This window comes from Schistocerca piceifrons, chromosome 11 (genome assembly GCF_021461385.2).
Source record: "Schistocerca piceifrons isolate TAMUIC-IGC-003096 chromosome 11, iqSchPice1.1, whole genome shotgun sequence".
Lineage (NCBI taxonomy): Eukaryota > Metazoa > Arthropoda > Insecta > Orthoptera > Acrididae > Schistocerca > Schistocerca piceifrons.
Window position 1 is genome coordinate 12,221,241 of NC_060148.1, and position 27,892 is coordinate 12,249,132.

Below are 27,892 nucleotides of genomic sequence, written 5' to 3' on the forward strand. Positions count from 1 at the left end.
CTCGGTGTTGAACTTTTTTGGTCGAGCAGTGTACTAACATTACTGTCGGTACTACAGTCTCTGTGAGTAAAATTGTTACAGCTCCGTTTATATTTGTGTATTAATGTAGATCAAAACAGCAGAATGTTGTCTCTGCTGCTACACTGGTCAGCAACCATTGTCTGCAGGGTTTCTCAGGCCTCAGCTGAGTTTCTTCTGTGGAAACCAATTGCACCATTCACTTTAACCTCTGTGAAGTTACATTTCCGTTATTAATCGCGCCCGTACGACAGACAGTTTTGAAAACAGTTTTGTTCGGTTGTCACTGTTCTTGGTCGCCTGTTGTCCGCCTGTACGGCATGTCGTTTTGCAGGATGTCGGCGTGCTGACGTACAGTCAAATTCCTCGGGCAGTCCTTCTCGGTCTCCCTACGTACTGCGGCTGCGGTACAGTCGGGCACACCGGGCCGACACTTTCCTCGACACTCCTTCGGGCCTGGTGATACTGTATTTACTCGAATCTAAGCCGCACCTGAAAAGTGAGACTCGAAATCGAGGAAAAAAAATTTTCCCGTATCTAAGCCGGACCTGATATTTGAGACTCGAAATTCAAGGGGAGAGAGAAGTTTTAGGCCGCACCTCCAAATCGAAACAAAGTTGGTCCATTGTAATATGAGACAATTTAGGTCGAATGAATGACGTTACAGCTACAGTAGTTTGGTTCGAGTCGTAAGCTTAGCAGTTAAGCTTTACAAGGTAGCCATTGCTATGCGTCAGGCGCTCCATCCGTATTGATACGGGTACCCTTCCTTTTCCACGTGCTTCGTCTGGTTTGAATTGATTGCTTATTTTTCTTTGATCTGGTACGTGTAGTTTTCTTTGTTATAGGTTTTTAAGTCACCTTAAGCTGAAAATGCATTACTGTACTGTGTCATGCATTATTTGTCGCATTCTGATAATGAGTGTTTACGACCTGTCGCCACTCGCGGCATGGCTTGCTTTTGTGCGCGCTACCGCCGCTTACAATTTAAAAAAAAAGAGAGAGGAATCGTCTCATTAGCGAAACAATGGCAAGAGACTGCTATTTGTTGTTACTTACACTGCTGCTTTCTTTGATAACGATCAACAAGAACCAAATAATACACTGTGTATGAGAGAAGATGTTCTGAGCGAGAGTCTAGCGAAAATTTTTCTGCATCTGAAAATCTTTGCAGATGCCTCTTTAGTACATTACATTCTGCACAGAAATTAGAGTCATCTTAGACTTAAAAATCTAGTCAGTTGCCTTGCTTCATTTCTGACTGTATCACTATTCAGCATAAGAATAACATCAATATAAATATGACATGATATGTATATTCTTCCGCGTTTGCTGTTGTCTCACTCTAGTTTCGTAGTTTATCAGGCAGACAGGATTTAAATGAGATAGCAGCAAACATGAAAGAATACATGGCAAAATGTTTATATTCATATTATTCTTATGGTGAAGAGAATACTGCATCTGATTCACAATTCATAGAATTTCCTATTAGCAACCATTATTTGAAGGTCTCACAATCGTCTGATTTTAATGCATTATATAAAAATGTTCAGGAAAGTCCAAAGTTAATTATGGAGTAGAAAACAAAGTGTCAAATTTCAATGAATTTCACGTACAATGTCTCCTTAAGCTTTTGCCGACATCAGGAAATGCCATCTGCTGGAAATTTTTTTTTAGATATTTTCTTTTTTGTGGTATTGTTTCTTGCACCATAGCTGCAGACAGATTGTCAACTTATGTCTTGACTTACCCTTGAGATCTCAAAATTTGTCAGGGAAAAATGGTTAAATTTGTCTGGCTATCAGGGACTTTGACTTCCAGAAACTTGGCAACCCTGGTTTAACGGGTCACCTGTTATCCTTAATTTTAAATATCGGTCTGTTCTCACAAGAGCGCACACACGTTCAACGTTTTCATTGGCTTTTGAAGTTGGAGGTTCTAACAACCCTACCACGTCAAAGGTCAAAAATTAATTATGATTGTAGTGTTGCTGACGCTGCTAAATATTGCATTTTTGGGCAACAGCAAAGTTATATTATGTGGCAGGAGTCATTAGAGCACAGTTAATAAAGTCATTTCTTGAAATAATGGATAAACTAGGCGCTCATCTTTTCGTGTTTCCCACGCTGGTCTCGTTGTGAACTCATGGCTCAATCGTCGAAAATCTAGGTAGTGATGATTCCAAGCTCGGATGGAAAGAGCCTAGGTGTTATTCTGCGATATTCGAAAGTTTTATAGATTTGTTTCATAAACCATTCTTGAAGATTAAACTTTTCCAAGTTAGGACAATGGTGGTGTAAAAAAGCAATCAGTATTCCGAATTTAAGTTTCGCTTCTTTTTTATTACTTTTGTTGCAATGTGACTTCACAATATAAAAAATACTTAAAAATATCTTCCTCACTGTTGAAGTTCACATTTCATGAACTGACTACAATTTGCGTCTTTTTAACACGACGACCAAAGCTCGACTCTCTAATAACCGCTTAACGCACCCAAAAATCAGAGTTACAAGTACGTCAATGATCATAGTGACAAAAGAAAGAATCCACATAAGAAAAGTATCATTGCAATATATACATATCGATGTATCGAAGTACCTCTACATTAATGAAATCAAATCTGAATGTCGTCACAGAAATATGTTAACTATTTTACAGAAACACAGCAGAATATTGCCGGTATCGAGAGGTCGAGGTGAGGTGCCGTAATGGTTACGTAATTCTAGTACCGTTACAAGGTCTCACTGAGTGAGGTTCATCTTAAACGCATTCTCTGCCTTCCAAAAATGATTTGTGGCACGAAAAACGTTTGCTCTTAACGAGGAATGTTCCCTGTAGGCACGTTCCAACTTTTCGAAGGCAGCACTTGGCAGATTCCCCAGATTTAACACAAAAGTCGATTGCATAACATTGCTCTAAATCCCGTTCTTCCAGCTTCTTAACACGCACTGAGAACACATCACTGGTGGCCCTCTCAAATATCACGTGTTGGCTGTGAGGGGCTGAAGCTTGGGACTGAGCATCTGGAGGGTGCGAACACACCGATCTGCACCAGTAGAACAACACGGCAGTGCCAGATCACTCGCAGTAGTGTCAGTCTCATTACTTTTCTGATATCATTCTGCTTGACGAGTGAAAAAATCTCACTTTTAGTCTCTCCCCGTTCTGCCAATGTTTCCCATTTGTTATGCCGTTTTGTCATCATCGTCAGTTATCTGCTATATTAGCAGGTCCTTTGCCTCTCCATTTTCTGCGATCCATTGCTTTCTTCTTAAGGCTGCTGTATGTCGTACTGTCCATCCTGTCATGCAGTATCTGGAATCTCTTCCTTCCTCGCTTTCTTTTCCCTTCTACATAATCTTCTAAAACTGTTTTTATCAATCCGTCATTCTTTCTTAATATATGCCCGATCCAATTTCTTTTTCTTCTCTTTATTACATCTAGTAACTATCTTTTTCTCTCCCACTCTTCTCAGTACCTCTTCATTTTTTACTCTGTCCATCCAGCTTATTCTTTCCATCTTCCGCCATGTCCAGATCTCAAAAGCCTCCAGCCTTGCTCTGTCTTTTTTCCTCACAGTCCACGTTTCAGCGCCATGTAGAAGAACACTCCATACGAGACATTTTATGAGTCTCTTCCTGAGTTCTCTGTACAGACCGCTGCAGAAAATCCTCCTTTTCTTATAAAACGCCTCTTTTGCCATTGCTATCCTTGTTTTAATTTCTGTGGTGCACTTCCAGTCGGTGTCTATCCTGCTTCCAAGATACTTGGAAAGTTTGCACCTGTTCTAGTATTTCTCCATTCAGCATAATTTTTATTTCCTTATTTCCTCCTAGTGCCAACACTTTTGATTTATTTTTTTTCCGTTAGTATCAATGGTGTCCACCAAATCCTGTAATTCTTTTCGCCTGTTGCTAGAAGGACCATGTCATCAGCAAACCTCAAACACCCTATTCTTCTTCCTCCAATTTCAACTCCTTTGTCATCTAATGAGCATTGGTCAATCGTATTTTCCAAGTAGAGGTTGAAAAGAGTAGGTTACAGACAGCATCCTTGTCTTACTCCTTTTCCTAGTCTGATCCAGTCTGTACTGTCTCCACTCACTTTAACTGAAACTTTTTGATTAAGATATAATGAGTTTATAAGTCTTCTGGTTTTCCAGTGCACTCTCTTTTCCCTTATTATAGTCGCCACCTTGCCCCAAACCACACTGTCAAATGCCTTTTCTAGATCGATGAAGCACATATATAGGTCTTTCTTTTTGAATAAACCTTTCTCCCGTTTTGTATTAACTTTTTTTGTTTCGGCCTGAGTTCCAGGTATCGTTCATACTTGTTTGTATGTTCCTCAATAACTACTGTAGAGGTCCACGAATCTCTACTCATCGAATACTGTCTCTGTCCCACTGAAACAGCACCGCCATCCTGACACCGACCGGCCACTCGGTTTCTGAGGCCGGCAGCACCGGGCAGACTGTCCCCGATTGGTCTCACGCCGGTGGCGGCCGCTGCGAGGAGGACTCCACAGCGTCGGACACGGCGTCGTCGACAGGCGACACTGCTGCTCTGACCTCGGCCGACACTGGGGGTATCGCCGAGAGCGGCGGTGTCGACGGGCTGGGCGAGGAGCGCCACCTCGACGGCACGGGCTCGGCCGGTACTGCCGACACGACGCAGCCGACCTGCTACGTGGAGATCATCGCTAAGGCCATATTGCGTTCGCCGGAAAGGTTGGTAGCGGCATTAAAATGTGATAAATCCTTTTGTGAAACTTCACTACCCGGTTCTTAAAGTATGCCGCGGCAGTTTGGTTCTATCCGCGGTGTGCTATATGTACGGTAGGCACAAGTTTGTGGTCGTTCAGTCGTCAGCCGTAAGGTGCTTTGAAGTGTTTCTCCAGGTGTTTGACTTGTCAGCTGATATTGTATCGGGATAACTGCTTTGCCTAACGTTGACGATGACGCGGTTTCTCGTCGTCGGTATTTTGACTGGCTCGTTGCGACCACCACGATTTCCTCTACTGTCCCGGCTCACTTATTGTCTCCTTGTTACAAAAGAGTCTTCAGCTAATAGTCTTACAAATTGTGCAAATGAATCGTACAAAATTACTTTACGTTATTCCAGACAGTGACACCTTCTAACTAATTTTTGAATTGTTGCTGATTTACAGCATGAAATATTTTAATATAATTTGGAATGTTCATTCGAGATATAATGTAGAGTATAAATTATTTTTATTGACGGAAAGTTTTAAGATTTGGTATTAGAAATGTTTCCTTATTGACAGTAAGGAGTATATTTTATAATAAAGTTATTACAGAGAAATGTTAACTGTGTAATAGAAAAACTAGGTTAACATGAAATATAAGGGAGTTAGAATTGAAATACGGTACTAACAAATACATGAAATAACAGGTATTTGTACTGAAAAGTGCTGTTTGCTACTTAAGTACGGGCTATTCAGCTGCTGGATGGTGTGATATGATAAGATGCAGTTTGTGTCATCTGATTCTGTCACACTACATAACACTCCCCTCCCCAAAATCCACTAGAGTATTGCACGTAAAATTTATACTCAAAACACTATTAGGATATGTGTGGAGCAGAATAGGAAGTGTATTACAAACTTTAAAAAGACTTGTCTCTTTTGTTATATAATACATAAGTGTTTAACAATATAAAAGGTTTGTGTATGAGCATTGTACTCAAAGTAACATAATTTCATAGAGAAAATTGGCAAAATAATACTTTTGATGTTCCAGATACCCGTTTTTAGTCTCACAGTCTCAAAGTTGTTTCCGTAGCACGTATACAGAAAGTCACCATAGTGTGTCCCACATTTCATCGACCTGACCAGCTAATTTTATGGGTCGTGCCATCATGGTGTATCTGAAATTCATCTTGACCCTCATTACAAAATTATCCAGTCATAGCACAAGTGTAAAACAACAAACAATGTTTATTAAGCAGTGCTCAAGTGCAAAATGTCAAATAACACCAGTAAACGAAAGGATTAATCTAGCTTTATTAATCCTGGCTGAGTTTCTGTCTTCTGTCATATAATAATATTTAATATACACGTTTTCCTCAGTATTGCAGTCTTTCTGTGCGTGCATCAGTGCAAATGAATCTTCACAAAATTTGTACAAAGTGTGTTCGTAACACAGTGATTCGTATGACAAGGTAGTGAGACAGTAGAATAGTAATATTTATGTGGCTATTATAGTCCACATATGTGTTTGAAACATCATAAATCTGTGTAAATATTCATACATAAAATACAAATAATCTTTCAATAGGCAGTTTAATTAATGAGTGATTAGAAGTGTAAATTATTGATGGTTAGAAAACCGGATAAAAAGTGGGAAATTGGGAATGGCTATCAATGTGGCTATCAGTGTAAAGTAAGGCTGCCAATGTAGCTGATGAGTGACAAATGTTATAAATAATCAGGTTAGCAATACGGATAGATGTGTGACAAGTGTAGTAACTAATCAAATGGCTAACAAATTTATTTAGTTCATCAGTTACAAGTGAGGTAATCAATTGTAACACTAGCAAATGCAGCTGCTTGTATGATTGCGAGCCAGTGTAATGTGAAATACAAATTGTGCCTACTCTTAGGGAAAAGAGAAAAATGATAAAAATACAGGTTCTATCAAAAAGGATCATCTGATTTGACATGTTTACGTTTCTGAAACTAATGAACACATACAATGAATTTTGTTTTTTGATGAATGGGAAACTCTTTTTTTTTTCTTCCATGTGTGTTCAATACAGCCCTCTTGAGATGCACAGCTTATGTCAATGCAGTATTCAGATTGTTCCCACACTACAGTGAGCATGTCATGAATTACAGCTTCCACAGCTGTTGTTATGCAATGTTTCAGTTCATTTATTGTTGTTGGTAACGGAGAAATATAAACAGAGTCTTTTATAAACCCCCACAAGAAGTAATGACATACAGTCAGGTCTGGTGACCTTGGAGGCCAGTAATGTAAGGTTGAATCATTTGATTTGGTTCAGAGCGACCAATGCACCGTTCAGTAATCCTTTGGTTTAAAACTTCTCGCTCTTCCAGATGCCAGTGTGGCGGTGACCCATTCTAGCAGAAACTGTGTAAAACTCAAGAGTTTGCTTTCTCCAACAGTACATTGTTCATGCATGTATCTCAAATAACGTAATAGTTGTGGTTTTTTTAAAATTGGGTGATTCTTTTCGATACACCGTGTATATATGTATACGTGTGTGTACAGCACAGATTTATCAGGTATGAATATCAGTCATTCCATCAGTCATTTCATAGTCCAGTGCAGATGTAATTACATCTAGAAAGAAAAATGATCTTATGACTAAATAGTTTATGTACAGATTTTTCGCAATTGGAATTACAATTACAAGCTTCTCCTACGTATGCGAATATATACATAAGCAGTGGCATGTCCCTGTAAAATGCTTGAGCATAGCAATTCCTTTCATTTCGTTTCTAGGGCTAGTTTAACTATCTAAATTACTGTCTACAGTTTACTTAAAGTGACATATATATTTGTCTAATTATGACAATTCATAATTCGGGTACCAAGTTTGCATTTCTAAAGTAATTTTCCCGCTCTCCTAAATTTCATTACTTTCACTGCCTTTGCTGCATGGATTCCCCTCTAAACTACATTTTTGTCTCTGCATAAATAATAAAATGTAGGTAAATATTCATACAAGTTACCACAAGGCTTATTTAATTTCCATTTAATGCCCTCATCAGTCAACATTAATCTCTGCTTCATAGTTATAATTGTGGTAATTATCACTCAGTGCAGTGTTTCTGTATATTTTGTGGGTATAGTCATTCATTGAGTCAACATAGCTTATTTCAGCTTCAAGTTCTAACCACAAAATAGTGAAGTCCTTTGATTAGTTAGCATTTGGTAGCAGTGAATTACTCATTACAAAACGTGTTTAGCATATTAAAGAAAGAAAAATGGTGTTAACTTTTCCATTAGAAAATGATTAGTTAATGCTTTGACGACTGTTTTTGCTCTCGTGCAGAGTGACAGGATGAAAGTAAAGGGATTTAAAGAATAATTCCACAGCCACAAAGACATAGTGGAATGTACATGTGGCTCACAGTAGCAGTCCAAAAAAAACCTCCTCTGTCATTTCATAAAGTCGTATTCGAATAATGTGGAATGGGGATACCTTAAATGAGATGGTTGACGGTTTTGCTTCTGGCGTTCTTTGAAGGTGTCGGGTACCTTCCCTTATTCATCTCTTCATGTTCCTAATATAGACTGTCTCTGTAAATTATGCAAAACACTTTAGCAGCCAAAATGAGTCTAACTTAGGTGTTTGCACCAGATTAGTTCTGCTCTCTTAAGTATAACCTCCACTGTCTTTGATGCTGAAGCCCAAAGGCCTCTTTACTTCGCTTCACTCTGTTACCTTGTATGATCTTGATATTTTGGGGCAACCTTGTTCACTCACAAACAATTTTCTCAACCTGTAAAAGGGCCGTCACACAGACCTGCAGCGTCAGTTCACAAACTGTGTGTAGGCTGTTGTTGAGTTGTCTCAGAATTGTACTCCACTGTCCCCATTCGTATGTACTCCACAGTGGGGTGTGTTGTTGACAATATTGACTCATTCAGAAGAATGGACACTAGATGGACAAATGATGTAAAACTTTCTTAAGCATTGTACAGCAGGGTGTGCACTATTTAGCATGTTTCATTTTTAGTAGGCTTCCAGCAGAACTGAAAATATTGGGTGGTAAACTCAAAGTATACAAATCCGGATTTTGTTGTGGCATATGGCACTCATGTTCTGTACAAGAGTTTGTCACAGTAGTATAAAACTTTTCTGTGATTTGAGTTTATTGCTGTAGTCTTTAACATTTTTTATTTTTTATTCTGTAATTCTTTTCTCTGTAAATTTTCTGATCATTCTGTAAATTTGCACTGACTTGTTCCCCTACCAAATACCTGTGGCTCACACGTCCCTCCAGAATTGACAGGTGGCCGAATCGTTCTCTCGAATTGTCCAGAATGTCCTTCAAACCGGTTGTGAAAGATTGTGGCCCATTGTTTGGGAATGTGGAGTTCATGAATGGCTGCAGGTGGTCTCAGAGTTCAGTTGGACCAGACAACCCAGTCCATTCTATGTAAACAAAGCCCACACCATTATGGAGACCTCGTTGACAACTCAGTTTCATGGCTCCGTAGGGTCTGTGCCTGACTGGAACACTACTGTCAGCTCTTACCAACTGAAATTGGGACTCCTCTGACTGGGCCACTCTTTTGCAGTCGTGTAGGGTCCCACCGCCACTGTTACGAGCCGGGGAGAAATGCTGCAGGCGATGTTGTGCTGTCGGTGAGGGCACTCGCGTAAGTCGTCTGCCGCCACAGCCCGATAACGCCAAATTTCACCCCTCTGTCCTAAAGGATATGTCCGTCATACGTCCCACATTGACTGCTGCAGTTATTTCACACAGTGTACAATATACACAAACACTGCTGCCCTCATTCATTAAGTGAAAGCCATTGGCCACTGCATTGTCTGTGGTGAGAGGTAATGCCCGAAATCCAGTATTCTCAGCATGCGCTCGACACTGTGGATCTCTGAATACTGAAGTACGTAACGATTTCAGTATGTCTGGCTCCCACTACCATTCCACATTGTACGGCCACAATCACATCGGAAAACTTTTTGTGTGAAACACTCGAGTACAAATTGCAGCTCCACCTGTGTACTGCCCTTTTATAAGTTGTGTACACAATGCTACCTCCTTCTGTATACGTGCGTATCGGTATCTTGTCACTGTTGTCACCTCTGTGTATTATTTCGAGGTAGCAGAATGTTGTAACCTGGTGGTCCTCGATCGTATTAATAAATAAAATAAGGCAATACAATATTTACAACAGTGCTTCATTTCAGTTTCAAAGCAGGGAAAACTTCTCGACTTTGTACAAGTGAAGAAGTATGTAGTTGTTTAACTGTATACTTCTTCACTTGTACAAAGTCGAGAAGTGTACTGGGGCTTGTCTGCCGGAAGATGCCAAAACGTGCCCCCGTGTTCCACTTTGGGGCCTCCTGTGGACGATTCGGACTGAACCGTGTCGGTTTTGTTTTCCGGCAGGAGGGCGACACTGTCGGAGATCTACGCCTTCGTCATGAACCACTTCCCCTACTTCGTGTGCAGCAAGAAGGGCTGGCACAACGCGATCGCCAGCAACCTGTGGTTCAGCAAGTACTTCATGAAGGTGGCGCTAGGGGGCAGCAACGGCAAATACTCCAACTACTGGATGCTGGGTGAGTCTCGTGGCCGAGTGTGAGGTGGCTGTGTGGTAAAAAATAAAATAAGATGGAGATGCTGAGTTGCAGATATTATGTTGTTGTGGTCTTCAGTCCTGAGACTTGTTTGATGCAGCTCTCCATGCTACTCTATCCTGTGCAAGCTTCTTCATCTACCAGTACTTACTGCAACCTACATCCTTCTCAATCTGTTTAGTGTATTCCTCTCTATATCTCCACTATTTTTACCCTCCACGCTGGCCTCCAATACTAAATTGGTGATCTCTCGATGCCTCAACACATGTCCTACCAACCGATCCCTTCTTCTAGTCAAGTTGTGCCACAAACTCCTCTTCTCTCCAATCCTATTCAACACCTCCTCATTAGTTATGTGATCTACCCATCTAATCTTGAGCATTCTTCTGTAGCACCACATTTCGAAAGCTTCTATTCACTTCTTGTCTAAACTATTTTTCGTCCACATTTTACTTCCATACATGGCTACACTCCATACAAATACTTTCAGAAACGACTTCCTGACATTTAAATCTATACTCGATGTTAACAAATTTTTCTTCTTCAGAAACGCTCTCCTTGCCATTGCCAGTCCACATTTTATATCCTCTCTACTTTGACCATCATCAGTTATTTTGCTCCCCAAATAGCAAGACTCCCGTACTACTTCAAGTGCCTCATTTCCTAATCCAATTCCCTCAGCATCACCCGACTTAATTCGACTACATTCCATTATCCTCGTTTTGCTTTTGTTGATGTTCATCTTATATCCTCCTTTCACTACACTGTCCATTCCGTTCAACAGCTCTTCCAGCTCCTCTGCTGTCTCTGACAGAATTACAATGTCATCAGTGAACCTCAAAGTTTTTATTTCTTCTTCATGGATTTTAATACCTACTCCAAACTTTTCTTTTGTGTCCTTTTGTTGCACTCAGACACAACATAAAGGCTGTCACAAAGTAAGCTTTCGGCCAATAAGGCCTTTGTCAAACACACACACACACACACACACACACACACACACACACACACACACACACAAGACCACCGTCTATGAACAGCAGTGCGTGATGTGAGAGACAACCAGGTGGGTGTAAGGAAGAGGCTGGGACAGAGAGCAGGAGGGATAGCAGGATAAGGGAGGGGTATGGTACAGTGTTGCTGCAAGAGCATTAGGGACAAGGTGCAAAGAGGGTAGGGAAGGTATGTGCAGTCAGGAGGTTAGACGGAGAGTGGAGGATAGCGGAAAAGGAGAGAAGTAAAAAGATTAGATGTGTTGGTGGAATAGAGGGCTTGTAGTGCTGGGTTGGGAACAGCGAGGGGGCTAGATGGATAAGGACAGTGATTAACGGAGGTTGACGTCAGGAGGGTTATGGGAACGTAGGATATATTGCGGGAAGAGGTGCCACCTGCGCAATTCAGAAAAGCTGGTGTTAGTGGCAAGGATCCAAATGGACAGCCAGTGAGGCAGTAATTGAAATGGGGAACATCGTGTCGGGCAGTGTGCTCGACAATAGGGTGGTCCAGTTGTTTCCCGGTCACAGTTTGTTAGTGGCCATTCGCGTGGACAGACAGCTTCTCGGTTGTCATGTCCACTTAGAACGCAACACGGTGGTTGCAGCTTAGCTTGTAGATCACGTGACTGGTTCCACACCTCGCCGTGCCTTTGATGGGATGGGTGATGTTCGTGACCAGATTGGAGTAGGTGTTGGTCGGAGGGTGTATGGGACAGGTCTTGCATCGAGGTCCGTTACAGGGATATGAGCCATGAGGTAAGGGGTTGTGTGGCGGGTGGGTGAGTATATTGTATAGGTTTGGTGGGCGGCAGAATACCACTGTGTATTTGTGTGTGTGTGTGGGGGGGAGGGGGGGGGGAGATAGTGGGTAGAATATTTCTCATTTCAGGGCAGAGCAAGAGGTAGTTGAAACCCTGTTGCTCCAGTCCTGAGTGGTACTGAGTCATGAGGGGAATGCTTCTCTCTGGGCAGATGGTGGGACTTCTGGAGGTGGTATGTGACTGGAAAAATACGGCATGGGAGATCCATGTTTGTACCACAGTTTGGGAGGGGGGGGGGGGAGGTAATTACAGTCAATAAACAAATCTGAGGTATGGCTGTGGGCACCCGCGTGCCATCCTGTTGATAGGCCATCTCGAGGAATCCTTCCTAAACAACCAGAATCCTAAACCCCTCACCTGATTCAGACTCATTGATGACATCTTCGTGATCTGGATTGAGGGTGAGGACACCCTACCCACATTCCTCCAGAACCTCAACACCTTCTGCACCATTAGCTTCACCTGGTCCTACTCAACCCAACAAGCCACCTTCCTCGATCTTACCTCCACCTCAAAGATGGCTACATCAGTACCTCTGTCCATATCAAACCTACCGACCACCAGCAATACCTTCACTTGGACACTTGCCACCTGTTGCATACCAACAAGTCCCTTCCCTACATCCTAGCCAACCGTGGTCATCGCATCTGCAGTGATGAGTGGTGCCTCTCAAAATTCGTCAGAGGTCTCCCTGAGGCCCTTAGAGACCGTAATTACCCCCTAACATTGTGCTAAAACATTTCTCCCGTGGCTTCTCTCTCCATTCCCACACCACCTCCCACTGTTTAGCCACAGAGGAACTTCCCCCTCATGTCTTAGTACAACGCAGGACTGGATCAACTGAATCACATTCTCTGCCAGGATTGTGTTGTGCCCTGAAATGAGAAATGTCCTGCACACTATCCCCCCCCCCCCCCCCACACACACACACACACACACACAGACAGACAGTAGTATTGTGCCGCCCACTGAACCTACACAATATCCTTGTCCATCTGTACGCAACTCCTGCCTTACAGCTCATATCCCTGTAATACACCTAGATGCAAGACCTATTCCATACATCCTCCCACCACCATCTACTCCAGTCCAATCACTAACGTCACCTATCCCATCAAAAGCAGGGCTACCTGTGAAACCAGTCATGTGATCTACAAGTTAAGCTGCAACCACTGTGGTACATTCTATGTGGGCATGACAGCCAACAAGCTGTCTGTTCGCACGAACGGCCACCGACAAACTGTGGCTGAGAAACAAGTGGACCAGCCTGTTGATGAGCACTCCGCCAAACACGACATTCTTCATTTGGACAACTGCTTCACAGCCCGTGTCATCTGGATCCTTCGCACCAACACCAGGTTTTCTGAATTGCACAGGTGGGAACTCTTCCTTCAATATATACTATGTTCCCGTGACCCTCCTGGCCTCAACCTTTGTTAGTGACTGTCCTCTCCCATCCAGCCCCCTTCCTGTTCCCATTACAGCACTACACAGCCCCCTATTCCACCAGTGCACCCAGTCTTTTAACTTCTCTCCTTTACCGCTGTTCCCCGCCATCTGTCTAACCTCCCAACTGTGTGTAGCTGGCCTACCCTCTCTCCACCTCTCCCCTGCCTGCTTCTGCAGCAGCACTTTACCATCCCTCACCTAATATCCCTCCCCTTTCTCACGTCTCCCTCTTTCTTACCCCACCCGGTTGCCTCTCCCATTGTAGTCTGGCTCCAGCTGCCTGTGTGTGTGTGTGTGTGTGTGTGTGTGTGTGTGTTTAGATTAGATTAGATTTACTTTCATTCCAATTGATCCGTAGTGAGGAGGTCCTCCAGGATGTGGAACATGTCAGAAAAACAACAATACATGACAAATATTTAAACTAAAACAAATAAGCTAATGTACCATTCCACAGGTCCAAAGTGGAATGATCGTCATTTTTTAATGAACACTAAGAGTCATTTTACAAATACTATTGCACTGAATTTAAAATAAAAAAGTTTTATATTTATTTATAAGGTAAGAAACGTGTAATACAACTACTGTAATACTTATTTACAATGAACACATTACTGCACTGAAATGGTGCAGAAGTTAGATTATACTTACACACACACACACACACACACACACACACACACACACACACACACAATTTTCAGTGAACACATTACTGCACTGAAATTGTGCAGAAGTTATGTTGTACTTATATACAAATCAGTTGGTTTTCCTCAGAAATTCATCAATGGAGTAGAAGGAGTTGGCCACCAATAAATCCTTTAGGCTTCTCTTAAACTGAATTTCATTGGCTGTTAAGCTTTTTATGGCTGCTGGCAAGTTATTGAAAATGTGTGTTCCTGAATAATGCACACCTTTTTGTACAAGACTAAGTGACTTTAAATCCTTGTGAAGATTATTCTTATTTCTAGTATTGATTCCATGAATTGAGCTGTTGGTTTGAAAAAGTGATATATTTTTAATGACAAATTTCATTAAGGAATAAATATATTGGGAAGCTGTAGTTAGTATCCCTAGTTCCCTAAACAGGCTTCTGCAGGATGTTCTTGAGTTCACACCACATATAATTCTTACTGCACGTTTTTGTGCCCGGAAAACTTTAGCTTGGCTTGATGAATTACCCCAGAAAATAATCCCATATGACATTATGGAATGAAAGTAAGCATAGTATGCTAGCTTTTTCATTTTTATATCCCCTATGTCTGACAAAATTCGCATTGCAAACAGAGATTTGTTAAGACGCTTCAGCAGTTCTGTGGTGTGCTCCTCCCAGTTGAATTTATTATCAAGCTGTAATCCCAAGAATTTAACACCGTCCACTTCTTCTATCTTCTTGTCATCATATGTTAGACATATACTCTTGGGACACCCCTTACAAGTTCTGAACTGCATGTAGTGTGTTTTTTCAAAGTTTAGTGACAAAGAATTGGCTAGGAACCAGTGATTAATGTCTACAAATATTTTATTGGCTGATCTTTCTAAGACTACACTTGATTTGCTATTTATTGCAATGTTTGTATCATCAGCAAACAAAACAAACTTGGCATCTGGTAATGTTACTGATGAAAGGTCATTGATATACACAAGAAAAAGTAAGGGCCCCAAAATGGAACCTTGTGGGACCCCACATGTAATTAGTTCCCAGTTGGATGATGCCTGATAGCTTGATACATGTCTCTTTCCTAATAACACCCTTTGTTTCCTGCCAGAGATATAAGATTTGAACCATTTTGCAGCATTTCCTGTTACACTATAATATTCTAGTTTACTTAAAAGGATATTGTGATTTACACAGTCAAATGCCTTTGACAGATCACAAAATATACCAGTTGCCTGCAATTTTTTGTCTAATGAATTAAGTACATTTTCACTGTAAGTGTAGATAGCCTTCTCAATATCAGAACCTTTTAGAAATCCAAACTGTGACTTTGACAGTATGTTATTTGAGATAAGATGGTTATGAAGACGACTGTACATTACTTTTTCGAAAATTTTTGAGAATGCTGGCAACAGTGAAATTGGACGGAAATTTGATGCTATTTCTTTATCTCCCTTCTTAAACAGTGGCTTAACTTCAGCATATTTCAGCCATTCGGGAAATATTCCACTGATAAACGACTGGTTACACAGATAGCTTAATATGTTACTTAGCTCAGAATCACATTCTTTAATTAACTTTGTTGATATTTCATCATACCCACTAGATGTTTTTGATTTTAAAGATTTTATGATGGACATTATTTCTGTTGGGGTAGTGAGGGTCAAATTCATATTATGGAAGTTACTTGAAATGTCTGGTCTAAGGTAATCCATAGCAGCATCTACCGAACCTGACAACCCCATCTTTTCAGTAACAGTTATAAAATGTTTGTTAAAAAGTTCTGCAACACTATACACATCTGTCACCAATGCATCATTTACTCTTAATGCTATTTGTTCCTCTTCATGTCTGGTTCTACCGGTCTCCTCCTTCACTATATCCCATATTGTCTTTATTTTGTTATCTGATATGACTATCTTTTCCTTGTAATATATTTGCTTTGACATCCGTATTACAGTCTTTAATATTTTGCAGTATTTCTTATAATGTGCTATAGCATCAACATTGGAAATGTTTCGGATTGACAGATACAGTTTTCTTTTTGTTTTACAAGATACCCCTATTCCTCGAGTAATCCATGGCTTCTTTGTAGACTTTGCTCTAACCTTGGTAAGTTTTGGGGGAAAGCAGTGTTCAAATAAGGTAAGCACTTTATTAGCAAAAATGTTATATTTTTCATTCATGCCATGAGCACTGTAAACATCAGTCCAGTGAATGTCTCTGAGGAGTGTCCTAAAATAATCAATTTTTGGCTTACTGATTACCCTCTTGAGCTCAGATTTAACAGATTTTATATCCTGTTCAGTATTAACATTTAACAGAAGGAACTGCATGTCATGGTCTGAGAGGCCATTGACTATTGGTTTTGTAATATAATTTTGTTCATTTGACTTTTCTATAAAGATATTATCAATGGCTGTTTGTGAGCAAGTGGTTATCCTAGTGGGGAACTTTACTGTGGGAATTAAGTTGAATGATAGTGTTACTAACTCAAATAGGTTCTTATTGGGAGAGTCTTTAAGGAAATCTACATTGAAATCACCAGCAACCACTATTTCTTTGTTTTTGGTTGTTAAATGGGCCAGTACAGCTTCAAGGTGGTTTACAAACAGATTAAAGTTACCTGCAGGTGCTCGATATACACTTAATATTATGAAAGATTTTTTGTGAAAATCTAATTCTGTTGCACATGCTTCCATATGCTGTTCTAGGCAAAATTTATGAATGTCTATGTTCTTAAATTTATGACAGTTCCTGATGAATGTGGCAACTCCTCCTTTCTCTATTTCTGATCTACAATAGTGAGATGCTAACCTAAACCCTGTAACACTTAAAAGTTCTATACCAGTGGTCACATGATGTTCAGAGAGGCAGATTATGTCAGCTGGGTTTGAAGACTCTAATTCATCTATGCAGATAGTTAATTCATTAATTTTATTTCTCAGTCCTCGAATATTTTGATGCAATAAAGATAGCTGACATTTCACATTGACTGACTTAAAATTGGATGGAGTTAAAATATCTGCTGACAGTTGAAAATTCTTAACCAATGGCTGTTTATGTTGATGTAATAAGCTGGAATTATGTTTTTTGATTTCTTTCTCAAACTGAAGGTTTGTCTCAGTTCTAACCTCTCTTACAATTTGTTTTCTTTCTGTCCTCCCTACCCTAAAAAAGGGTCTTTTCTGAATCCTATAACCACTGGTATTTTACCACTCATAACAGTGCCTCCCCCCTTTAACTTTCCTGCTATTTCCCCAGCCAATTTACCCTTCCCCTTCCTGTTGAGGTGAAGGCCATGCCTAGTATAATCCCACCTACAGAATCAACATGAACCACACCAATGTGTGACCCCGCACCCGACATGAGCAGCCGTGTGTGTGTGTGTGTGTGTGTGTGTGTGTGTGTGTGTGTGTGTGTGTGTGTGTGCGCGTGCGCGTGCGCGTGCGCGTGCGCGTGCGCGTGCGCGTGCGCGTGCGCGTGCGCGTGCGCGTGTGCGTGTTTTTGACAAAGGCCTTGTTGGCCAAAAAGCCTATTGTGTGACAAATTTTTTTGTTGTGCCTGTCTCCGACTCAACATCTCTGCTATATAGTGAGTAGCAACTATCCTTTTCATAGCTTTGTTACATTCCATTCTCAATGTTCCATTGTTTAAATGGATCACACATTGATTACTGCTGCTTTCCACCTACTGCCTCCACCTCTTTCACATCGGAGCACTCGTTACGCTTTTTTTTATTTCCCTTTTCCTAATACCACATTCCCTGCAGAAATCTGTAGGATCGACCATCCCGGTTGGCAGCCGGCCGAAGTGGCCGTGCGGTTAAAGGCGCTGCAGTCTGGAACCGCGAGACCGCTACGGTCGCAGGTTCGAATCCTGCCTCGGGCATGGATGTTTGTGATGTCCTTAGGTTAGTTAGGTTTAACTAGTTCTAAGTTCTAGGGGACTAATGACCTCAGCAGTTGAGTCCCATAGTGCTCAGAGCCATTTGAACCATAGCCATCCCGGTTGGCAAGATAGTCAGATGCCCGTCTTTCCACTGCCTCTTTGATGACCACATCCGACAACAACATTTATGCAGTACAGCACCTTTGTCTGTTCAAGTTGGTGGTGGCAGTGCAGAGCGTGAATGAGAGCCACACGTTTGTTTTTGAACAGGCAAAGGTGCTGTGTCGTGTCTACGGGTTCTGGGACATTGCGGCAGTGAGATAAGACGACAGTACAATCTTGGCAGTTGGGGCAGTGGTTTCCAACTGAAGTCTGCAGGGTATGTGACCTTAGCAAAAGCACAATAGGAACAATAAGATGAGAAAATAGCAGTTGGAGCAGCAGACTAGGCAGGCAACAGTGGACCGATGCCCAGGGGCTTTCCCACTGTCGACTGTGAACCTGGAACTCCGTCTCGAGACGACTATTAGGAAACTCGTCAAAACGTCACGACAGTGCGACGTGACGATTCGGTCGGTAACCTGAGAATATTTCATCGGCCTACGAGATTTTACCTTCGGGGTCGGCGAATGTTCCGGTGCGCTCTCGAGCGGTATGCTCACAAACCGCGTTCACCGATTGCAGATCCGCGGTACGAGGACACGTTCAAGGACGGCAACTTCTGCAACCACTGCCGAATGTTGCTGTCGAGCTACGGAGGCCCGGGAGCGACGACCGCCCTCGCGGAGCTCGTCGGCCCGGCTGTCATCACCTGCCAGCCGCCCGACGCACGGTGCCACCGGGAGCAGCGCGGCGACCTCTCGGCACGTTCCCAGCTGCCGGGTGCCGGTGAGAGGTGGACGTCGAGCTCGCCAGCACTCCGTGCTGCCTCTGGTGACCACGTGCCGCCCTCTGACGATCTGCAGTGTCCCAGGTACAGCCACATTGTAACACGACCCGACGTAGGATTTTGGAACGTACTGTGCTCGTACATTATGAATCACTTTGAAGAAAACAATTTATTAACAAATAGCCAATCAGACCCAGAAAATATCATTCTTGTGAAGCACAACTAGCTCTTATTCCCTCAAAGTAATGAGTGCCATCGACAGGGGATGTTAGGGGGACATTTACTATCTTTGGCCCGAAAAAAGCACGATCTTTGAGAATTTTTTTTCTCGGGAAGTGTTATAGATATCAGTGTCGAATGTGGTCAAAATGTGTATTGATATATCCTCTACAAACTGGAATTTTTTCGTCCGGAAATGTTGAAGAGCAAAGGCGGAAGTGCCGTCAGAACGAAACAAATTTTCGATGTAGACCTCCACGCGTGGTATGTCAGGGGTCAGCCGGCTCATCTGAAATCAAAATTGAGTTGACGTTAGTGAAGTATATAAGATTCTTTACTAGTTGTATCTCGCTTAAGTTATTTCGACAATAAGAAACAAAATGGCAGCCATTTGTAAAAAAAATAGGGTTTTTTTCATCAATTTTTCGACTTGTCGGCCAAGTAAAAATATTTATAGTTGATAGATCGGAATAAAAGTGGTGCAACTCCTAGACCATTTAGTTAGCTTCGTCGGAAACAAAGAATCGTGCTAATCGGTTCAGTAGATTTCAAGTTACCGTACCGCGCGATAAAAAAAAATCATTTCGAGAAAAACGTGTTTGAAGTTTTGACTACATATAAATGCAATATTGTGCAACTTACGTTGAATCTGCTGTTCCGGGTCCATAAACTAGTCCTTCCTCTTCCTCGTAGAGGGTGTTCTGCTCGATCTGGGCGATCTTGCACTGCTCCAGAGTCGCTCGTACGGCCGATAGCAAGCAGTTTTCAGCCACTGGAATCTGGTGCTCGTCCGAATGCTTGGCGAACTGCGTCAAATAGAGTCCCAGGGTGACGTCTTCAGAATTGCTGAATACGCTTCACTGAAGCTGAAGCTGCTCACTGCCAGGAAGGTCACAATCTCCACAGTCTTCGCACCAGAATGCAAATGCTTGGGGGTTAACTCCCAAACACACACGTTCAAAATTTCATTTGAATTTTGTGTGTTTCCTCCCAACCACCGGTACCATAACTTGTCCTCTGAAAGGGCCGCGTAGATCGGATGAATCACTTTTTGAACTTCTTTGGAGATTGGCTGGTCGTGTTGATATTCGTCCAGGTGTCCGGTAGCCTCTGCAGTGTGCCAGTTGCACCAACTAGTTTCCCCAGCCGGACAATTTTGGTGTTGTGGGTGGTCACCCATTGAACACTTGTGGAAATACATTGCCCAAATTGCCTTCTTCATCTGTTCCACCGAATTGGAATGTCGTCGGATTGCCAAGAAGTAGTATGTCGTAAGCTCCCTGATTACTTTTAGCAGTTTTAGTCATGGACAAGCATATAGAATAATTTTTCAGTTACAAAGTCGAAATTCCCGAAAAAATCTGGCATGTGAAAAAGGCCGATTTCAGGCAGGCGCATTTTTCTGTTCAGCTGCGAGTAACAAACATTTCCGTTTCGTATTCGGAAAAACCATGTCGGGGGTGGATTCTAAACACTTTTATGGATCCAAAAATGCAATTTTAAAAAAATTGATGTTTTTAACCAAAAGATTGTAAACTTCCCCTTAAACTGATTCCCCCATTTTTACACAGAAGGCTTTTGATACCATTCCTCACTCCTCACAAGCAGCTTCTTATCAAATTGTGTGCCTATGGAGTATCATGTCAGTTGTGTGACTTGTTTTGTAATTTCCTATCAGAAACGTCACAGTTTGTAGTAGTGAAGGGAAAGTCATATAGCGCAAAACAGAAGAAATATCTGGGATTCCCAGAGAAAGTGGCACAGGCACTTTGTTGTTGCTGATCTATGTAAATGTCTTAGGAGATAATCTGAGCAGACATCGTAGACTGTTTGCAGATGATGCTGTAGTTTACCATCATATAAAGCCATTAGAAGATCAAAACGAATTGCAAAATGATTTACACGAGATATCTGAATGGTGCAGAAATCAGCAGTTGATTCTAAATAATGAAAAGTGTGAAGCCATCCATATGAGCATTAAAAAGAAACTACTGAATTTCAGTTACACAATAAATCACACAAATCTAAAGGGTGTATACTCGACTAAATTATTAGGGATTGCAGTTATTCATAAATTAAATTGAAGTGTAACAATGTTGAATATTGAATTGAAATGTAGCAATATTAAATTAAAATGATAACATAGATAATGTTGTGGGGGAGTATTGCTGTGCAGTGTGGGATCCACATCAGATAGGATTGATCGAGGACATCAAAAAAGTTCAAAGAAAGGCAGCTCGTTTTGTATTGTCCCGAAATAGGGGAGAGTGTGTCACTGACATGAAACAGGAATGCGACAGGATCTTCTCGTAAAATTTCAATCACCAACTTCCTCCTCAGCGTATGAAAATATTTTGTTAGCACCCACGTAAATAGGCAGAAATGATCATCGTAATAAAAGAAGAGAATTTAGAGCTTGCACAGAAAGATTTAAGTGTTCGTTTTTACTGTGCCATGTTCGCGAGTGGAATGGTAGAGAAGTAGCTTAAAGGTGGTTCCAGGAACCCTCTGCCAGGCACTTAACTGTGAATTTGAGAGTAATCATGTAATGTAGATCATCAGAAATCTTGGATGTTGTGTTACATTTTTTGTAATCTTCAAATGATTGAATTTCATTATACCCAGTCAATCCAGAAAGTCTCAAAACCAGGATTAATAAAAAATGAAAAATGATGGTGGCAGTTTTAATACTTTAGATGGTCTAAATAGACGTAAACCGTCCCCCCCCCTCCCCCTCCCCTTCCCATTTGATTATAATGGGCAAAACAAATGTACAACCATATGGAACTGTCTGAAAAGTCCTTGTTTGTGATGATGATCTCACATCATATGTTGGCCCGAATGTCAATTATGTCTTCAAAGCATTGACCCCTTGAGTAAATTTCCGCTCTTTGTTGTTTTGTGGTAGGTTTTTATTGATAACACAATCTTGACCGTTACGATGATGTTTTTCAGTATTTTCAAGATTGTCAGCATTTTGCATTTCAGTCAAGTTGCTACAGGCATCCATGCATCATTGGTTTCAGTTTGGGAATCGAGGTGAATAGGACAAACTTTCCGTACACTTCTCTCTTCTAAACATTCTGGAAAATTTTAAGGACCACACGATGCAATATGCAACTGTAACGGTATACTTTATTATTAGAAATGATCGATTTGGGTTTGGGATCAGACCGTCATTGGGCCAAAAACCCATCTCAGCTATGCATCTGTGAAATTGGAATAACTGTTAACAGATGCACATTGTTCCGTCATTGATATTAGCTGTATATATGTAACGTTTTGCCTATTTTGCCTCATAGATGTTTTCTGAGGAATGTCGTGAACATTCACTTTATAGGTTTTGCTCCACTCCACTGTGTGTCTCGCCAGCCCCAACGTGATACAGTCTCACGTCCACTACTTCACACTGTCTGCTCACAACTGACTGTGGAAGAAGGCGTCTTCAAGATCTAATAATGTTGGCGTGACAACTTGTTCTTTGCCACCCGAATGTTAAGAAATAAAAAAGTAACTAAATACTTACTTCCAGTATTGTCATTTGCAATCAGTTTGTAGGTTGCTTGCCAGCTGGTAAATCTTATATGTTACGTGTACAGTTACTTTTCCAGCTATGATAGTGCTTTACCAAAGAAAAATGATTTCAGACTTCAGGGAAATCACAGCAGACACAAAAAGTATTATTCAATTTATGCACTCTTTATTTTACATTTCTTCATCACTCCAGATACAATGAAGTATCATTAATTTCAACTGAAAATGTTTCTAGCGCAAAATTAACTTCCAGAACCACAGAGAACAAATAATGAACTGAGCAATATATAAGCTGTACCATTTTCATTACACCGTAAGTCAAAGACATTACTCCAAAAATTGTGAAAGCTATCATTTAAATCAGCTAGGTGACTTTGGAATGAATTACTGAAAGTTGTGCCCCATTATTAATTTAAAAGAAAAGAAAACCGACTACTACAATACAGTGTACGAAGCAGTGCAACATCTCAAGGTGATCAGACTTGGCATTTCACCACCCTCACCGACTTCTGTGGCAGTACTGCCATTGACAGAAGTTAGTGTCTTCACAGTCGGAGAGCTTCAGTGAATAACAAATTCCTCCTTGTGCGCTATACAGTTGAATTGCGTATTATACAATTTTAATTTCATTTCAGTAACATTCTGTTCTTGACTTAGAGCAAACATTTTCATTTTCTGTTTAGTGTGGTGCCGATGGCTGGTGGCTTCATTGTTATTGGTTTCTTTTCTTGACAGGAGGCAAATAAATTTTGGCACAGTGAAAAGGGACTCCTCATTTGAATTTAGTACTTGCCAACGAAACACATCCTGAGGCAAGAGGGAAATAGTTTTAGTAAGTTTCTTTTCATACGCTCTAAGACAAGAAAGATGCACCGTGAAGGAATTATCAAAATGTGATGGAATTTGTTGGTAATTTCAGAAAAATTGAATCATTTAGTAAAGAGAGAGAGAGAGAGAGAGAGAGAGAGAGAGAGAGAGAGCTTCACAAATTGATCAAGGCAAGACTGCGTTGGTCCACTTCTGGCCCCTGTGCGAGCAGTTATTCAGCTCAGCATTGATTAATAGTGTCGGATGTCTTCCTGAGTGATATCATGGGAAATTCTGTCCAGTCAGCACGTTAGATTGTCAGAAACCTGAGCCGATTGGAGGGCACTGCCCATAATGCTCCAGATGTTCTCGATACGGTTGCGATCCGGCGGCCGTGCCGGTCGGGATGGGTTTGCCGAGCACAAACCCGTCCAGTGGAAACTGTCACCGTGTGAAGGTGGGCATTGTCTTGCTGAAATATAAGCCCAGGATGGCTCTGGCTTGCCACGAAGGGCAACGAATCGGGGCACAGAAAAAATGTGCTGTAAGAGTGCCACGGATGACACGAAAGTGTTCCTGCTGTGAAAAGAAACGGCCATATGGCAGGCGACAGTCAGATTGACATCCAACTACTGTCCGGGGTGTCTCCAGACACTTCTTCACAGGCCATTGGTGCTCAGTCTGAAGTAGGAATCGTCACTAAAGACAATTCTACTCGAGTCAGTGAGATTCCAGGCCAAATGTGCCCGGCGCAAATGCAGAGGGCTTGTCGGTGTACAGAGGTCCGTGCAATGAGTGCCTTCATCTACATCTACATTTATACTTCGCAAGCCACCCAACGGTGTGTGGCGGAGGGCACTTTACGTGCCACTGTCATTACCTCCCTTTCCTGTTCCAGTCGCGTATGGTTCGCGGGAAGAACGACTGTCTGAAAGCCTCCGTGCGCGCTCTAATCTCTCTAATTTTACATTCGTGATCTCCTCGGGAGGTATAAGTAGGGGGAAGCAATATATTTGATACCTCATCCAGAAACTCACCCTCTCGAAACCTGGCGAGCAAGCTACACCGCGATGCAGAGCGCCTCTCTTGCAGAGTCTGCCACTCGAATTTGCTAAACATCTCCGTAACGCTGTCACGCTCACCAAATAACCCTGTGACGAAACGCGCCGCTCTTCTTTGGATCTTCTCTATCTCCTCCGTCAACCCGATCTGGTATGGATCCCACACTGATGAGCAATACTCAAGTACAGGTCGAACGAGTGTTTTGTAAGCCACCACCTTTGTTGATGGACTACATTTTCTAAGGACTCTCCCAATGAATCTCAACCTGGTACCCGCCTTACCAACAATTAATTTTATATGATCATTCCACTTCAAATCGTTCCCCACGCATACTCCCAGTTATTTTACAGAAGTAACTGCTACCAGTGTTTGTTCCGCTATCATATAATCATACAATAAAGGATCCTTCTTTCTATGTATTCTTAATACATTACATTTGTAATGAGCTTAGTCCTCTTATCATCTTTGTGTGAGCCACCTATTGACGGTCCTTGTGGTCGTCGAAGCACCAGCTACACTTCAAATTGGTGACGATTGGCCCTAGGTGCCTCTCTGACGATTACTTCTGTCTTCACGTTCTGTTGTCTCTCTAGGTCGACCGCTTTCTTCGTGATACTGTGTTTGCCCACGGTTCACCCATTCCTGTCAACATCTTGGAGTAACAGATGCTGATGTGCATATATTCCCACGCCCTCATCCGCAAGGCATAGTTACTGTCTGAGTACACTGACTAAGACAAAGACTTTATGCCTAGATATTGACATGTGCCATGTTTACTGTCATTGCCACAACTTTATTTTGAAACAGTCCTAGTGCCTCACACATTCAGCTGTTGGCCACCAAAGTTCACACCTTCACATTTTCTGTCAATATTTGTGTAAATATCAATTTGTGATCAATGTGGACAGTCTCTTGCCACACCTTGGTAGATGTGATGCCACCAGCAGTCGACCAGTGGTATGTTCACCCTGAAGATGGCCCCTGCGATGTGCTGGAACTGGTCAGCACTAAATAAATATAAAACACGATTAAGACTGTTTTCTTAATACAAAGTTAATTTATATTAATCGCTGTTAATCCATAACCATATTGTCCAAACATCTAAATACATTTCAGTTCTGAATCTGTCATCTGCTACATTGATAACGAGTTGGTCAACAACAGTATCCACGAAGCCATCCAGGTGCTGCATTTTCTCCTCTTTTGTGATGCGCCATTCTATTTTCCGGCAGTGTTCGGCAGTGACACATGAAAAGCTTATTTCTCATGACAAATCCCTTAACGTGGCTCCAGATCAGTTCTGTCGGGTCATATTGTAATAGTACTGTGGCAAACGTAAAAATGCAGCATTTGTATGGTTGCTCAATGCTGTGGACAAGATTGTTTTTTTGTTTCTACGACACATATCACTCTTGTTTGTGTGAGAGTACATCTGTGGTATAAAACAGTTTACAAAGTCCAAAAAAGAGTATTTGGTGTTTCATTTTTGTCCTAAAAAATTAAATTATGTTTTCTTAATTTAAGCAACTTTATTAAAAATCTTTCATAGAATACTAATAATTAAGAATTTATATTCGAAATGAATACAGAAATTTCACGTGCAATGTGTAATTAAAAACAAGAAGACATATGTTATTCATAAAAAATGATGATGAATTTTGCAGTTAAGAGTTATTTTTTAGATATTTGAGACTTGAACCAGCGATACATGCACTGCAGGTGATTATTAATCTACTATGCTACCTATTCTGCTACATATCCAACCTGTATTTGTATCCCAGTTGTACCAAACACAGTTCTTTGGAATACTTGAAAGCCAATTTTTTCTGTAAATTTATGAAAAACATGAATAACCACCTATTTCTCGGCATTTTTTAACCGTATTCCACACTCATTTTGCTACAGAGCAGCAAGCAGCCTCAGCCATTCTCATGCTGCGCATTAAGAACACGACAATTGGAACACAACAATACAGAGACTGTGGCTGTACACGATTTTTGAAATAAAAACCATGTAGCTAAAGTCTGATTAAGGAAAGGAAAACATTAATGACTGTTAGTACAGTAGAATATGTTTCTGTTTCATTTAACGTAACTTAGTAATAAGATATCTAATACGTAAGTGGGACCTACTTCCGAGAGTGTAACAAAACCAGCGTACGTGTGCTGTGGCTTCTGACCAATCATCGCATTTGTGTTTCTGCCCAGTCGTCGCATTTGTGTTTGTTTAAATCAGGTTTAGTCTTACGGTGAACATAGTGTACTAGCCCCGACTGAAGTCTCACGTAATTGATTCGTACACCATGACACTGGAAGTTGTGCTGTTCGTCAGCAGTCCGTGCTTCCCAGTTAGGACTCTGCTCCAAATTATTCTATTTGTGTAGTGTTGTTAACAGCAGGATATTTGTGAGACAGTAATTTTGTATTCCAGTTGCTGCCAGTCTCCCACCGACAGTGCACGGTGACAAAAACGTAGGAGGGGTTCATTAGTCGTTCACAATCGGCAGGAACTGACGTGTGAAGGGGTTACGATATGCTCGGTAGACAGTACGGCAATTGTCCCATCTGGCGATCGGATGTGGAATGTTGGTGACGAATTTGCTGGCACTGAAGTTCACGTGCAGGCCGACATTGCGTCGCTGTCGTATGCGATTGCTTCACAGGTGTGGATATTACGTAATTCGTCTGGCCGGGCAAATGAGGACCCACGGTGAGGCTACTGTCAAACTGTTAGGTGCTGGTAAGACCATTTCACACCAGCCCGTGGTATTTCCACGATTGCCTAACATCACTCAGTTGCCAGGCAAACTACAGCAATCTAGTGGCTTTCATGCCTGTCACAGACAATTGGAACTCTAACCCGTTAACTTAACAACATTTTTTCAAATTATGTTGTGAATTAATATCTTTTTTTTTATTATTAATGAAAACCATCCTTATAATGAATACAGTCTTATGTGCTTTGATTAAAATATCCAGAAACAGGAAGATATTTTTTGGTTTCTGTGTAGCTGTGAAGACAAATCATGTCAAACAATGGAAAATCCAGGAGAGAATGTAACAATATTATGAAAAGGAAAGTTGCTATTCACCATATAATTTTAATTAATATTGTGTTTATACTGGTTGCTGGAGAGGAGGAAATTTAGTTATTAGTATTTTATTAACGATCTCATTCATAAGCAGCCATATCACAGTCGCTCAAGAAAGTTATAATTAAGCTTTTCTCGTTCA

At 41.4% G+C, this 27,892-nt stretch overlaps 1 protein-coding gene across 1 annotated transcript in view; it reads left to right on the forward strand.

Moving 5' to 3' along the window:
- The window catches only part of LOC124720451, a 381,758-nt gene that overhangs the window by 208,397 nt on the left and 145,469 nt on the right, over positions 1 to 27,892 (forward strand). The window contains exons 12-14 of the mRNA XM_047245803.1: positions 4,433 to 4,747; positions 10,147 to 10,319; positions 18,833 to 19,121. Coding sequence (XP_047101759.1) covers positions 4,433 to 4,747; positions 10,147 to 10,319; positions 18,833 to 19,121 — 777 coding nt within the window. The remainder of the gene's footprint in view (positions 1 to 4,432; positions 4,748 to 10,146; positions 10,320 to 18,832; positions 19,122 to 27,892) is intronic.